Source organism: Canis lupus, chromosome 3 (assembly GCF_011100685.1).
Source record: "Canis lupus familiaris isolate Mischka breed German Shepherd chromosome 3, alternate assembly UU_Cfam_GSD_1.0, whole genome shotgun sequence".
Classification (NCBI taxonomy): Eukaryota; Metazoa; Chordata; class Mammalia; order Carnivora; family Canidae; genus Canis; species Canis lupus.
In genome coordinates, this window is record NC_049224.1 from 84,182,940 (window position 1) to 84,199,818 (window position 16,879).

Genomic DNA, 16,879 nt, shown 5'->3' on the forward strand with positions numbered 1-16,879 from the left:
CCTGGAGACCGGGATTGAGTCCTGAGTCGGGCTCCCTGCATGGAGCCTGCTTCTCCCTCTGCCTATGTCTCTGCCTCTCCCTCTCCCCTCCTTCTCTCTCTCTCTCTCTCTCTCTCTCTCTCTCTGTGTTTCTCATGAACAAATAGGTAAAATTAAAAAAAAAAAACTTGCAAATTCACACCTTAAAAAAATTAAAGAATAAATATATTTATAATATTTCCTTTGAGCCCTTAGCCACAGAGGTAACTTATGATTTGGCATTGAAAATAACATCTAGTATGTGATTCTCCTTGAGTGAAAAAAGACTCACCTGGGAAGCGTTGTTCCTTTGACATTATTGTCTCTAAAATTCTTCTCATATTGGGGTAGTTCAACAAATTCTATCAACCACTGAAGTGTGTCCTCAAGGGTCCAATTATGAACTGCAAGAAATAAAAGTGGAAGGCATATTTTAAACACATCTGCTTTTAAACTTACATAATTTACATATGTATTTATATACATATATATATACACACATTCACACATATATAAAATTACTATAACTTCAGAGGATGTTAAGTGAATTTTTAATTCAATTGACAATAAGTACTACAATGGTATTTGGCATTCCATCAGAAGCTGAAAACAATGGAGACATACCTCCTACAATTAAGAACTTACAATCTATGACAGAGAAAACATGAAAGAAAAAGAATACAAATTTAGCATGGTTAATTCTAAAATAAGCATTTATGTAAAATTCATTCAGGATGAAATAATTCATCATTTCCCTGGTTGTAGAAACACAGGACATGAATCTAACCATCATTCTTTCATTTAGTCATCCCATCCATGTAATACTGTAAACCTTCTGAGTATCAGGTACTATTCTAAACACTGGGACTATGGTTGTAAACAAGATACATAGTCTGTGTGCCCTTATGGGAGAGGAGGGACAATTTACAAGATGAGGAAGAAAAGTATGAGGAATTTCAGACAGTAATCAGCTATTAAGAAAGAAAGGAAAGAGGTCAGGATAAGCCTCTGAGGCGCTATTATCTGAATTGAGAACCAAAATTTACAAGGAGCCAATACTGTGATGATCTGGGGAAAAAATATTCCAAACAAAAGGAAAAGCTAGTATAAAGGCCTTTCGATAGGATGAACTAGCCATGTTTGAAAGCGAGAAAGCAAGCAATCAGAGGGGCAGGTCATGACTTTTAAAATTTCTGGATATTTCCCTAATTTCAATAAGGAAGGTTGGGGGTAAATAATATTTTTAAATCTATGTATACTCTTCGATGTGAACAGACTGCAGGAGACAAAAATGAAAACAAAGAGCAATAAGAAGGCCATTCCTTTATATAGCTGTCCAAATAAGAGAGGTTAATGCCTTGGACTATTGTGTTAGCAGAGGATATGGTGACAAGTGGTCAGATTTAGAATATGTTCTGGGGATAATGCTGTTAGATGTGGTCATGAAAGAGATGGAGGTTGGTAGTTACAGGAAAGTTAAAAAAAAAAAAAAAAAAAGTAGAAAGGAGGTACCATTAACTGTGATAGGAAAGACTGGGGAGGAACAGACTCCAGAGGCAAGTAGGAGCTGATGACATCAAAAGTTCTGTTTAAAAAAAAAAAAAAAAAAAGTTCTGTTTTTAGATATTTAAGTGTAGATACACAGTCGCAGCCAATTACACAAGTCTGGAACTTAGGGAAGAGTGAGATCAGAAACAGGGTGTAACAATTTAGAGTCATCAGCATTTGGAGAGTCTTTAGACTGAATGAGATAACCCAGGACAACGGATTCTGGGAAAGGGGCCCTAAATTATGAAGAAAATGACCAGCTAGAACAACTCTTCTCTTGGACACTTATTTTGAATCAAGCCCGTTATAGTCACTTTTTCCTTTAAGCCGTATTTAAAAACAAACAAACCCCATGAAGCACTAAGATGAGAAACTAACAAGAGGACCAAGGTAGTTGGTAGCAGGACTGGATATGAACCCAGGCCAACTGACAGCAGGACACAACTATGTTACTCTGAAGGCAGCATGAATATTAAATAGCAGTAGAGATATAAACAAGCAGTTAAAGCCTGGAAGCAACTCAAGACATTTCTGCTTGAAGAGTATGAAGGGCAATGACAAGATCATATTTGACGAGATTATCCAAAGGAGAGGGTGCAGGTGATCTTAAAAACTTAAGAGCGTCATATTGTCTGCAATTAATTTGAGGGTTTGGGAACACAAAGTGCTTACAGGCCACAGGAAGGTCAAAGGAGACTGAAGAGAACAAGGGAGCGATAAAAAGCAAACCTGGGAATCCCTCTATGTATATACAAATCTGAGAAATATCTTTCCGACAAACGACAGAAAATTCTGAGTTCATTTTGCAAGCAACACCAATTTCTCACAATCTGCCTTTTTTTTCATTAAGTGCTCGTCGGAGGAAAAGCTTAAGTAAATCACAAATGAAAAATTAACTAGCAAAAATTCACTTAAAAATCACACATGGTAATTAATAATTTTATATTGAGACAAAGCTTTGACTATTTTAAAAATCTTCTCTCCTTCATGTGTTCCTGCCATAGGCTTGGACATGCGCCCGAGGCTGCTGTATCCATTTAGCCACATAACTTATATTACCAGCCGAAAGTTCAGGCCCTCGGTGCTTTCCGATGAACTTAATATATTCAAAGTAGCCTTTTTTTCTCTTAAGTTTCTTCCCATTCAACATGAACTGCACTGAGAATTGCTTGTCTTGATTGCCAAGAAACCAACAGTGCAGCTGCACCTCACACACCCACACAAAAATCTCAGCCAAGGAAACAGGATAAGATTCTCTCTGTCATTTCTATGGCTGTTCAACTGATCAACAACTGAAGTCCCTGATCTCAAAACTCCAGCACATCAGAATATTCCCTCAGTTCCCAATGAGCCAGGAGAGAAAGGAAGAAAAATCAAATGAAAAAATATGTTATTTATTAAAGTGCCCAAATCCTAAGATTACTCTGTACATGGAACATCACAGTCGTTCTAAAGTAATTTTCTCTACAATGAATCTTTAAAACAACAAAATTCTAACAAAGAGCACACAGTTTGCTTTGAGAGGAGGTTCACTTCCTCCTGTGCCTTTGTGTTTCTTTGGTGATGCCTAGTAAATACTTTCACTTCTCATGACCAGGACTTGTAGTTTATATTTACTTTCTCTGCTCCAAATATACTAGTTGTCTTTCAATTCTTAGGAGAGATCATACTGTGTCCTTCCTCAGGGCCTTTGCATATGCTGTTTCCTCAACATGAGATTCTTTTCTCTGTTGCTCTGACTCATCTTTGTCTATTTACAGAGACTCCCTATCTCAGTTAAAACTTTAATTCCTCAAGGGAGGCTTCTCAAACATTGCTAATGGTCATAAAGCATTCTGTACTTTTTTAGGCATAGCACTTAATTATTATTAATTTGTATGATTATTATTTGAACACCTGTTTATTCCACTAATGCACACGTTTCTTGCTCATCATTCTATTCTTAGCATTTGGTACACAAAAGACATTCAACAAATTATCTGTTGGGTCCTCTTGAATAAATGAAGTAGAACATGTTTAATGGGCAGGTATTGTGAAAATCTAATCTCACACTTCAGTGAGGAAACCCAAATAAATAGAAATAGGAATTTATCCATGTAAGAAAACCCTGATGGCAAAGGAGTTACTCATTTAAGAACTACCTGGTTCCTTATCACCCGCCTCTCACTCCCTTTCACATGTGCTGTTGCTAAGTACCACTTCCACCAGAGGGCAGCCAGAGAAGGATACTGTATTTCTATAAAACCTAGACTTCCCATCTGCAAAGCTTTGGAAATGCTGATTTCTATACTGCTAATTTATATTCTTTCTGCTAGATATTGTGTGTCTGAATGATTTCTGACATTTATTCCAAAGGCTAGGAGAGAGAACTCTGGAATACAAAGAGACTGATTTTTGTCCCAGCTGTGCCATGGATTCACTAGGACATGACAGCCAGGTAATTAACTGTGACTCAGTTTCTTAACATACAGAATGATAAAATCAGGCTAGACCATCTTTTAAAATCCATTCAAATTCTGATTCTATTATAACAAACAAAAGTTGGTGTTTAAAATATTGCTAAACTGGTAGCCCAGAAGGTAGATTATTAAAATACTGATGGAGGAAAAGTAACTCTTAAAAGTTTCAGGACAGAAACAAAAACTGCTGCTAATGTTTATTATGTGTGTATTAAACTCCAGGAGATTTGCAAACATAATTTCAAATACTCATTGCAACAACCCTTTGAAATAGGAACCTTGATCACCCCACTGAACTTAAAAAGTCTATGAAGGTTCTTAGTAAGACATAATAGATTAGTGAGTGATCACACCAGGTTTCAGACCACGTTTATTTCTAGAGTTGTTAACCACTGTGTAATAAATTGCCTTTTTAGAGTCAGGTATGTGGTCGCAATAATCAAATTAAGCACAAGTACACAGTTTATTCTCTGGTCATACTTGCAGCCGTATCTACAGCTTTCTGAATGTGCCATATTCCCCCATGACGCTCCTTCAACCTGAAAGGGCTTCCTTCCCTTCTTCTTTCTTTACCAGGCATGTTTCTTTCTTAGCCTTTAAGACTCAGATCAGGAAGTCCCTCCCCCACGAAGTTTCCCCTATTCACCCATTTTCAGAATATAGTTGCTTTCCTCTGTGCCCCTGATCACATGTGCACATATCTGTCATAGGATGTATCACATACTCTCGTGTAATCGCCCAGGCCTGTCTTATCCCTTGGGTGAGGAGTTCTTACAAGGCAGGAATTCGTTTGTTGTTGTTGTTTAACCTAACAGTTACTGTTAACATCAAAAAGCCACATTCCTTTGATACAGGATTTTACATTATACACTTTCACATATATTCTCATTTAACCCCATAGCCACATTTAAGATCACTATTCTTGCTACAGTCTATATAGAGAACCTTGGTCCAAAGAGGCCAAGTAATTACACATGTCTATTAACTGAAAGAGCTAGAATTTGAGCCTTCTTCTTCAGAATGCAAGTTCACTGCCAATATAAGTGTCTCCTGATTTGGAATAGATCACTGTTTAAAACTTAAAACACATTTCTCTTAGAAACTAACCTTCATAATACTAATAGTAATACAAGAATTAAACATCATACATGAACAATCTGCCATATAATCGCATTAATGGATTTAGGATTCCACTAGAGACTTCACTGTGGTCTACTGAGGGCCTGGTAGTAACACAACAGCTCAAGGGAGCTATGCCAGTTCTTCATGGGGTGACTCCTGGGACTTGGAAAAACCCAAATGACAAGATTTCAAGGAGTCAGGGGATTCAGAGCTGGGGCAGGGCTCTAACACAAAGGAGGTGGTGGGGAACAGGAAAGAGTGGGGACAGGATGGTGAGTAGAACCAAATCTTCAGGAGATGAGTGGGTGTGGAGATGTAGGATGTGTGGGGGCACACGTTTATGGATTTTTCACAGGAACAGAGGCAAGATAAGGATTCTCCTTTTCATTATCCCTCCCCCTTGCAGTTCTCAACAGGGCTATTTCTGTAATATGGAATGAAGTTCCCGATTCCACACCAAAACAGTTTCCCTCTCTCCCCTTCCTCCTTGCAAGTGCCAGTCCCATCACCATGTAATTATTTTGGATCAGCACTTGAAAAATGATAACTGGACTTAAGAGGAGAAAAGCTTTCAGACAGCAGGAGGATGTGTAGTAATGGGGAGAATGACGAGATGGGAAGGGCTAGAAATAGCCAGCAACAGAGAGAGAAGCTAGCATTCCTGTGGCCACCCAGCTGAAGCAGCCTTCTAAAAGAAACACATGAATCATGCATAGGTACATCCTCATGTACAAACTGGTTATAAGTAGAAGAAACACTGCAACTGAAAGTGATCTCTCCCTCTCCTGTATTTCTATAATACTATTTCTACCATATAGCACGTTCTTTGTGTTGCCTTATTTTCTATCTGCTTAACTACATCTTACATCCCTACGTGCTATAAGCTTCCATAAGGCAGGAACTACACAGCCCAGGTTAGAGATGCCTTTTAAGTATTAGCTCTATGTATAACTGATGTTTTTCTTCCCTAAAGGCAAGAACCAAACCTGTTATGTTTTGTTTTTAATTGGGTCTACTGGCTATATCATACCTATAGTTGTACAAAAGACAAGAAAGGCTGTTTTCATGATATATTTCAAAGCAGCACTGGAGAATCTCTGACTCCAAATCAGAATCACAGAGACCTATAAAATACAAGAAGTTAGAAGGTGCCATTTTACAGTTGTGTGTTTGATAGAAGGATGAGATGAGAATCTCTGTGATTCCAGTCCACCCTGCCTTAAGCAAGTATGATATACACAAACCAGTGTGGAAGGTACACTTCAGAAGATTAAGATATACATATTTACTTGCTCCTTTCATCTATAAAAGGCATCTTATAAAACCGATGCACCCATGTACTTAGCCATATACTTGTATTAAGTTACAGGCCTAAAAATACAAAACAGCTTAGTGAAGTACCACCATATAAGTTTTCACCTGTTACATTTAATATAAGCACATGCTGTCCTAAAAACCTTCAAAGATAATTTGTGAAATCACCTAAAGACTGTGAGGAAAAAAACTGATTTCTAATTATAAGGCATTAGTGAGCACATAGAATATGTTAATAATAGCAGTAGCTAACATTATGTGAACACTTGGCAATTTCCAACAGCTAGGCTAAAGGGTTTACATGAAGTATTTCATGAAATTCTTTCAACAACCCTATGAAGTAGGTCTTACAGGTAATATTATAATCCTGATCCACAAATCAGGAAGCTAAGGCTCAGAGAGTATGAGTAACTTGCCTAAATTCACACAAGTAAGTAGTAGAGATAGGATTCAAAACTATGTCTATTGACTTCAAAGCCCCAACTTCTAACCATTACGCTCCTCTTCCTCTCCCTCCTCTGCATGATGAAAACATCTCAAAATATAGCTAAAGTCACCATCAACCATGTCAGAACTTGGATATAATACATTAGTTACATTTATTCTGTATTTCATGTCTTAATAGCTCTCCTACTATTTTTTAAAAACTGCAATATTCTAAATTTATGGTAAAAAACGCTTGTTGGGGCACCTGGGTGGCTGTTGGTTGAGCATCCAACTCCTGATTTCAGCTCAGGTAATGATCTCAGGGTTGTGAGATGGAGGTCTGTGTCAGGCTCTGTGCTGGGGGTGGAGTCTGCCTGCGATTCTCTCTTCCTACCCCTACCCCCCTCTCTCTCCCTCCCTTAAAAAAAAACAAAAACAAAAAACCATGAAACAAAACACACGCACACTTGTAATATTCTTAATGTTAAGAAAGCAAATGGCATAGCAGTTTCTTTTGGAAAACTAATATATTTTAGAAAAATCAACTTCTGATCTCATAATACAGTACCTTAGAGCTAAATACAGTACAATTCAATACACACTCACTACCTTCTCTAAAGCATGAAAACATCTTTGTAAGTACCAAAGGGTTTGGTTAAAAGGTCAGGGAGGAGAAAGAATAAACATTGTTAACAAAAGCAAGTACATTTAAAGTTGGCCATGTAAAACAGTTATTGAAAGAAGGCCTCTATTTTACCGCTTCTCTGATAAAGAAGCTTAAAAAACTATTTGGTTTAAAAAACATCTGAATCATTGGCATATTTACATGAAGTTCTGTATCCCAAAATATAGGTGCATACCAATACTGACCACTTCTCTAAATTCAATTTCACTATGAAATTTCAAACAACTAAAGCCTCAGAACTAGTCTCTGTACTTACAGTGACAGACATTAACTTGTCACAGGAAAATGCAGTTAACCTAAGGTACAATACAGCAGAGCAGGGCTTTGATGAAAAGCAACTTCAACTGAATGTAATAGGAATATTTCAAAATTACTTTTTAGAATATAAAAGATAAAAAGAAGTTTAAAGCCTTCCACCTTTCATCTTAACTCAGCTGGTTTATAGATCTTTGTGGTGGACTTCTGAGCAAGGCTAGATGATCAGCTGCTCGCATGGTCCAGACAGGCTTATCTTTAGAACAGTACCAGAATGTGAGCTCCTCATTTGCACACTGCTCAGCAGGGCATGTCTCTGTACCATGGACTAAATTCCTACAACATGCTATATTTGGACACCTAAAAGCCACACCCTGAACTTGGGAAGTCCAGATATTACTAATTCGACCAAAGAGGGATAAATGCACACACTTTCCCCTCATGAGCTCCTTACCTTTCACCACGCAAGAACTACATGTAATGTTTAGGCATACTGCATCAGTGTTGGCAAATGTCTGAACACTCAGAACATAAAAATTACCAGGGTGTTCTCTTCCCAAGAGTTGTACCACCGATACTAAGGAAAGGCTTTATTACTTTTTCTTTTGTAAATTGCAATCTTATTATAATTTAAACAGAGTGCAGTATCAACCCCTAATTCATGAAGATGGTGAGGAATAATGAAGACCTGTCTTAAAAAAAAAAAAAGCTGGAAAAACACTGAGTCTTAAAATTACATGACTATTCTGAAGATTAACAAAATGCATGTGGAGATGACTCTGAGCAATGGTGAAACTACTCTACAATGTAAATCATTATCATAATAAAATAAATAACAATGGATCAGAAATTTTTTGTAATTAACGAAAAGCAAGGAATGTACTTTCTTGAGTCAAATTGGTGGATTCGAGGGCCATTTAAAGACTAAATGATTAATCAAGTTTTCCTAAATACCTCATTATTATATCATTAAAGATATTGCCTTAGGGACACAGTGGCTCTGTCTCTGATTATGTGCTCTTTCATATTACATTCAGCCCTCAGCTGCCCTTCTTCTTCATCTTTTATTTACTTTTAGATACCAAACTGAGATCTAAAAGAGTATTTCACACCAAGTGAAGGTAAGTTCTTTAAGGGCAGACAATACTTATTACTCATTTTTATATTCCCAACATGTTATACAATGTCAAAAGTATAGCTACTATTAAATAAATATGGAATGGCAGATATGTCAGAAACTCAATGCTTGTTGGATGAGTAGATGACAAAGTGATTCAATCAACCAAGGCTGCCAGGAAAATGTCACCTTCATTTATTTACTTTTTAGTGGCATTTCTAGAGAAAGCAACAAACATTTTCAGATTTATGACTATGTTTCATAAAATGGAGCGGATGCTGCTTTTCAAAGAATATGTTTAACAACAATAGAAATTCTATTTTTAAATAGATTTACAAATGTTTGCTTTCATTTTCTGCTATTAAAGTTATTAAAATGCTCAATTTTTTTTCTCTTGGAATTTGAAAGTTTCTTCAAAAGGTTTTTTCTACATACAACTTGAGATTCTTCAGCAAGTATTTACTGAGTTCACAGTAATTACTATTGGACACTGGATAAAATAAATGTAAAACATCAGAGTCAAGAAATTATTACCAAGACTACCTAGAAAGCTCAAAGAAAATGTACTGACTGCCAGAGGGAGTTCAACAAAAAAATGAACACAAAAGCCCAGCTAATAAATACTTTCTTTCTAAAGGGTATTAAACTAAAGGCCAGCTAAAAACTGAGCTTTCACAGCTTGTCACACAATATCCAGGTAGGAAAAGACATTATATTCACAACTTTTTAATCCTAGTTCCTTCTAGAACAGAAAAATTCACCAATTTCAGTGATAGAAGCATTTTTAAGACTCAGGCAGTTGTTTTTTTTTAAGATTTTATTTATTTATTCATGAGACACATAGAGAAAGAGGCAGAGACACAGACAGGAAGAAACAGGCTCCCCTTCAAGGAGCCCAATGTGGGGACCCGATCCCCAGACCCCAGGATCACACCCAGAGCCAAAGGCAGGCGCTTAACCACTGAGCCACCCAGGTGTCCCAAGACTCAGGCGGTTTCTATTTGACTGCAAATACATATGCCTTTTTCTAGTACATTTATAGCATTTAGAAATATAACAGTTCACAAATACATTAGCTACATTTACTTGTCAGATAACATTTTCCAACTTTGGTTTTATTTACTATATACAGTGCTGGCTGAACTAGTTATTAATGACAAAATGGCTTTTAAGAAAAGTTCTCTTATTTTGTGAGTACTGACACAATGGTTAAAACAATAAAATGCTAAATAACTTCGCCATTCACAGGGACCCTTGTCAATAGCTAGAGTTATGAAGAAGGAAAAATGTGAATAATGTGCTTCAATAATAAAAATAAAGATAGAGTCATTGGCAGAGTGTCATTGGAGAATGCTCAGACTCTCATCCCAAGTTTTTTTCTAATTCTCGAATTCATTTCAAAATCTTTCAGTTGCCCAGAAGTGGCTAGATTCCATATGAAGTTGGGAAGACAGGCTAGTGGTGATCAGAGTCTATATAATGAGGACACTGGGTAGAGTGGCAGCTCTGTGGGGGCTATGCATGGCAGGTTCCTGGGTAACGTAGCAGCCCAACAGGGTCAAGAGATTGGTTATGTACAGAGGGACTGGCAAATAAGAAAATATATTGAAGATAACAGAGCTAGGTTTTTCATGAGTAAAAGCAGGTACAAGTAAGGAAAGAGATTAAGCTAGAATTAAACCATTAGTGTTATACTGGTAGCAGTATAAACTGGTTCAGATATCAGTGATACTCAAGACTTTTTAATATATAGAGAGAAATAAAGGTCTGTGTTTCTTATCTGTTCACTGAGAAAGCCTGGCAACAACACCTCAGTAGCAAGAGCATAGTTAGTGTACATATCAAGATCTCTAAATATAGTCTCAACTATATGTAAAGGGGAATCCTTGAAGAAACTGTTGTTTCCAGGGCTAGGGCTGAGAAACAAGAAAATGAGCCTGGAACTTCTTTTTCTGTGCCAGAAAGTAAAGAAGAGCTCAAAAGGTGGTAGAGACATACCTAGACATATAAAAGAATATAGAAGTCACTCAGCTTGAAAGGCTTTCCCCTAGCCAAATCTGGAACAACTTGACCATCAAAATGACTGCAGCAAACTATAACCCACTGAATAAAGCAGAATTCCAAGAGTCCACACTGATATAAATGAGTAAGTGAAGAAGATCAATCTTCAGGTCATAAGATTGAGATTCACTCTTTCTCCAATTTCTACTTTCAAGATACATTTGTCATCTCCCCTACCATATTCATAGGATAAAATGTTGATAATACACTGTTTAAATCTCTTCCTTACAGTAGAATGCAACTAATAAATAAAAGGAATAATGGATCTCAAGAAATTACAATTTGGCAACCATCAGAGTTAATTCAGGCAAGAAACATCTATAGATGCTAAACCTAGTGGGTGTAAGTGATGTTAGGAATATGGTTTTACAAAGTCTCCAAGTGTCTCTCCACAAAAAAATATTAATTAATTACAAGGAGAAAAAAGTAACTTTACAGTTAAAAAATATAGCAGACACTATCTTAAGTGATCAAAGATAATACCATTAGTAACCAAATAAGTTGATACCATTTGCTACTTAAAAAGATGCAACGAAAAGGATCATTTCTGTAACAGTCTGGCCCAAAATGCATAACCTGGATCTAATCATATGAAAACCTCAAACAAATCCTAACTTAGATACAATCTGTGAAATTGTAAATTTCAAGCCAAAAGACATGAAAGTCCAGGAAATACTATGGAATTGTTCCAAATTAAAGATGACAGGGCAATTGGGTAAAATGCATACTCTTGGATCCTTTGGCTATAAAGGTCTTATTAGGACAAATGGCAAAATTGGAATGAAGGTCTCTGGACAAAGTATATGTGAGAGCTCTTTGTTCTGATCCTGCAACTTTTTACTAAATTTGAAACTTTTCATTTGAGACATTAAATTTTTAAAAAGAAATCTTTCTATTCTTTTTCAACTATGTAGGTAGAGTTCTAATAATTGCTGACTTCTCTAGCACTGCGTAGCTTGTATTTTTCATCAATAAAGTATAGTAACCTTTTAACCTTAGTGATCATTGCAAACACTAGGCCCTTATTAGCTATCAAGTATTGTACTAAACCCTATATATTCATTAACTCATTTAATCCTCAACACAATCCCCTAAAGTGGTAGTTCTACGATTGGCTACACATTTTACAAATGGAGCAAGTTAGAAACACAGAGATTAAGGTCCTTGCCCAAGGTCATAAATCTAGTTAAGTGTTATATAGAGAACCGAATACAGGCGGTCAAGTTCCACATGACTTTGGGATTCAGTCTCCCCAAGAAAGGATGGCTGTCCTTTGAGGTTTCTCAAGAAATTAGTGTCTAAAAGATGAGAGGCCTCAGTAATTATGAAGCCTCAGAACCCATAAAGTTTACTTTCTGTTCTTTATTCATTTACTACCAGGTTGAAAAGATTAAGATACTAAATTTGCACTATTAGAAAGTTTGTAGTGTGAATTTAGGATGTTTATCCAGCAAAAAATTAATAAACTACTACAAAAAAGTATTTATGATACCTTTTGAAAACCAAGACTTTAGAAGAAAACCAATTCCTTTGACTTAGGTTACATTCAGGAATAATCTGAAATTTTAGTAGTTTTAGGAATATGGTGATCACACTGTTTAAATTACTAAAATATGTAAACTTTACTATTTCACCATTTTTATGGGCTAGAGTTGAAATAACCTTTCAGATTTTTTTTGCCTTTTCTAATCGTCTGTTCAATAATTCCCATATATTTCTTTGTTCTCTTATAACTGACTTGTTTCTCAGATCCCTAAATGCTTTCCTATTTTAACTTTTTTTTTCCTTGGGCCCCAGCTGTGCCAAAGGGGAAGAAAGTAATTCTGCTTATTTTGGTGAAAACTGTTGGGAGAAAAACCAACAAGCTGTTATGAAATATTAAATCAGAGTTCTTCTTTAAACTATAAATTGCCCTTTCTTATATTTGTTATTCCATGAAAACACTATACTTTATTAAGTAATAATTTTTTTAACGAAAATATTAACAAACCAGAAATGATCACTTCTAAATCCGGTCTGACCAATTTACTTGCAAAATAAACATATCCCTATATTCTAAAAGAAAAACTCCATATTTACCTGTAGTTTCTACATGTTTTCAATCTACACACATACTAATAAAAATATTTCATCCATTTAATATCTCAGAGAACTCTGCTCCTTGCTTCCTAGTAATAGAAAAAGCAAAGACATTCAACAATGACATGAAATTCATTTTTGAAAAAATATTACCCAAATTTTTCATTAAAAAATATGGATCACGGGGGAACGGAGGAAAAAATAAAGTAAGAAGGAAACAGAGAGGGAAGCAATCCATAAGAGACTCTTAACCTTATAGGAAACAACTTGAGGGTCATTGGAGGGGCCGGGGGTGGGTTATGGGGTAACTAGGTGATAAACATTAAGGACACATGATGTAATGAGCACTGGGAGTTATGTGCAACTGATGAATCACTGACCTCTATCTCTGAAACTAATAATACACTATATGTTAATTGAATTTTAATAAAATTAAATTTTAAAAATATGGAAAAGACAGCACTGTAAACTATAAAACTACCATTTCTGATAGTAGACTAAGTCACAATGAAGTATTGCTTTTCCTAGAATTGATAACAAGATATTGCCTATAACTACTTATAATTTAATAAAACTCTTACCTATAACTACTTATAATTTAATAAAACTCTTTTTGTAATTTCATAAAGGCATATCCTCCTAGACAATTCATTCTCTGGCTGCCTTAATAAACTTTATACTCATTGGCTCTCTGATGTTACATTTGTTCTTTTTCCCTATTGAGAATTTGGCAAAAATTTATGCATAACTCAAATAGGAACTCCACGACATCATGAAGACACAACCTGCAAAAACTTTCCACATTGTTTCTTTATAAATATAACAGTAGTTGATATTCTCATATATTACTTAAGTTGATGAATACTATTTGCCTCTTGGGGGTGTTCCAGTGATGTACCAAGGATCATTTTTTCCTCTGAATTTACACGTATTTGGAGAGCATCCCTTTCTCAAGATTTCCAAAGTAACTCAGAATGGGCAGCGCCTGGTTTCTGCCATCTCAAATTCACTTTTCTGCTTGGCCTCCAATGATGCTTTTAAAACCACCGATTCTTCCTCTTACATAGTGCAGATATGTCTAGAGATCCTAAGTAAACACAGTGACAGGGTTTCACATCATCAAGTAAGCAGTGCTGTGCAATAGGGACTGGTACTGATAACGTACTGATATAACTCAGTGTTGAGAGTTATACTGGCTCGTTTCATTAAAACACCAAAATGGGATTTAATAAAGCAACTGTTTTTGGGAAATGATACACTTAATTATCCTAAGATTGAGTAAGACCATGAGACCAAGAGAGGCCCATAAGAAAATCCATGTATTGTCCAAGTTTTAGGCTGCAAATATCAAGAACATACCAGATGCTTCTGAAAGGGGTAGCTACATTTTATATCATGGGACACATTCTGCCAGGCCCTACCTACCCACCCACCCCTGTTAAGCTTTTCTTCCACCTCCTGTTCTCAAAGTCTAGTTTGAAAGTCAACAGTATTTACTGTCTTTACTTCCTCTTTAACCCACTCCAATGAGACTTTCGCTTTCACCACTACAGGCAACTGCTTTTGTCAAGATCACCATCTACCACTTTGCCAAACCAATCTCTGTCACCTTCTTATTTGAACTTCTAAAGTATCTGATATGACTGTGCTCTTTTCTCAAAACATTTCCTAGTTCCTAGGCATCCAGGACCCTACGTTCTCCTGGTTTTTCATATCGCATCTCACTGGCTGCTGCTCTTCTTTCCTGGCTCCTCCCTCTGCTTCTTGACTTCCTGGCACGGTCCTTCACCTCTCTGTATCATTATCTCAGTGTTTATCAACTTTCTTTTCCCATTATTAGTCCCCTAATTGGGCTTTTTGGACTTTTTTCTAATTGCCTCCATCTCCAAGAAATTTTAATACCACAGGTACATAACACCTAGGAATCATCCTTAATTCCCAACCCCACCCCCCCATCAACTTCCTGGATCCAATCTAACAGCAAATCCTGTCAGCTATTCCTTCATTCTTTTGGTATATTTTTTAATTGGAGTGAAAAAAGTCATTCATCAACTTCCCAACATATAGTGTAACACCCAGTGCTCATCCTGTCGAGTGCCGCCCTCAGTACCCGTCACCCAGTCAACTATTCCTTCAAACTACATTACTCATCAGACCTCTCTGCTACCCCTCTCTTACCAGGTCACTGCAAGAGCCTCAAGGCCTCACAGCCTTGAACTTCTACTCTTGCCCCTTTTCTCCAAGAGTCTAATACCCACACAAGTTAGTAATCTTTTCAAAAGATGAATCACATCACTACTTCGTTCAAAACTCCTAAATGAAGCTAGATGTACAATATACTATATTATACTTACAACAAATCCCAAACTCTTTATTAGGTCCTACAAGGTCCTACGACATCTGGCCCCTGTCTACCTCACAGATCTTACCTGTCTCCTACCACTCTCCCCATCCCTTATGACCTTCTAGCTATGCTAGTCTTCTCATAATCCTCTAAATACTTTGAGGTCCATCAGCCTCAGGGTCTTAGCCTGGCTGATCCTTAAACCTGGAATGTACTTCACCTAGACCTCCCGCCTTTGGCTCATTCAACACTCACATCTATAACCAAATATCACTTCTCTGCAGAGTTCTTCCTAAATGACATTATTTAAAAAGCCTTCACCCTACCTGGTCAATGACTATGTGTTAACCTGCTTTACTTTTATATCACTCATCTGTTCCAGCAGTCTTACAAGTATATATATCTACATGCACACATGCAAACTTGTTTACTATCCTCCTCCTTAAAAGAGTATTAACTCCATGAGGGCAGGATATTTAATTTGCTCAATGCTCTATCCCTAAAACCCAGAATAATGCCTGTCTCACAGGAAGAACTAAATACAAGTTTGATGACTTAATGAATGAATGGAAATGTGTGTGATTTTTATCACTTGTGATTAATAAAATCATTGAAGATAAAGTATCCTTACAACAAATATCCCAATATTTGAGGTAATCTGAGTCTCTATCTTCTGCCACTGCAGACTTACTAATAATACATAAACTGCTCAAACTTGAAAATAAAGCTCTGTAGTAAAAAAAGACATAGTATACTATAATTTCAAGCCATTCAACAAACCATGTTGAACAATCAGTTATGCACAAGAATTTATTAAGTGTTTAGTTTTATGATAAATTCAGCCTCCAGTACTTAAGATAGTGCAGGTTCCATTAGAAACTAGAGTGATTACTTTTTTGGGCATTCCTGAAAACTATTCAAAGAATCTGGACAAAGCCCTAACACATAAATCCACTAACTTAAAACTTGGCCTCCCCTTTTTTCAATTACACATCCAAAAGCTTCCAATTACACATCTAAAAGAGAATGCAATCTAGTGTCATGGTCAGATTCATGCAACCAAGCATGCTCATTAAAAACAGAGGAGAAAAATTTAGACAACTACCAAAGCAGATCAATCTTCAACTATCTCACACTGCAATCTGGGACATGCTTACCTTTGCTAAGGTCACAGGCTCTGGATCAGTGGGTATGCAGCTAGTACACAGAAACCTATTATTATTCATTGTAGTAGTAGAGCTGTAGCACTATCATTAAAATTCTGCCACAGAATATTTGGTACTGGTCAAAACATGGAAAATAATGACGTTAGAATTCTATATTCTTATGACATATAATTCAGAAACCAAACAAATGCATAAGCAATCTTTCTTGGGGTCTCCTCTCTCTAATTACTCAACTTTCCAATTCCCCTTTTCCCAGCCCACCCTAACCCTTCCCCAAAAGTTCAA

At 36.5% G+C, this 16,879-nt stretch overlaps 1 protein-coding gene across 5 annotated transcripts in view; it reads right to left on the reverse strand.

Annotated features, from left to right (window-relative positions):
* STIM2 (stromal interaction molecule 2) overlaps positions 1-16,879 on the reverse strand; it is a 143,022-nt gene that overhangs the window by 28,934 nt on the left and 97,209 nt on the right. For all 5 annotated transcript variants that reach the window (XM_038533537.1, XM_038533536.1, XM_038533533.1 and 2 more), the window contains exon 4: positions 311-422. In XM_038533537.1, the coding sequence (XP_038389465.1) occupies positions 311-422 (112 nt within the window). The remainder of the gene's footprint in view (positions 1-310; positions 423-16,879) is intronic.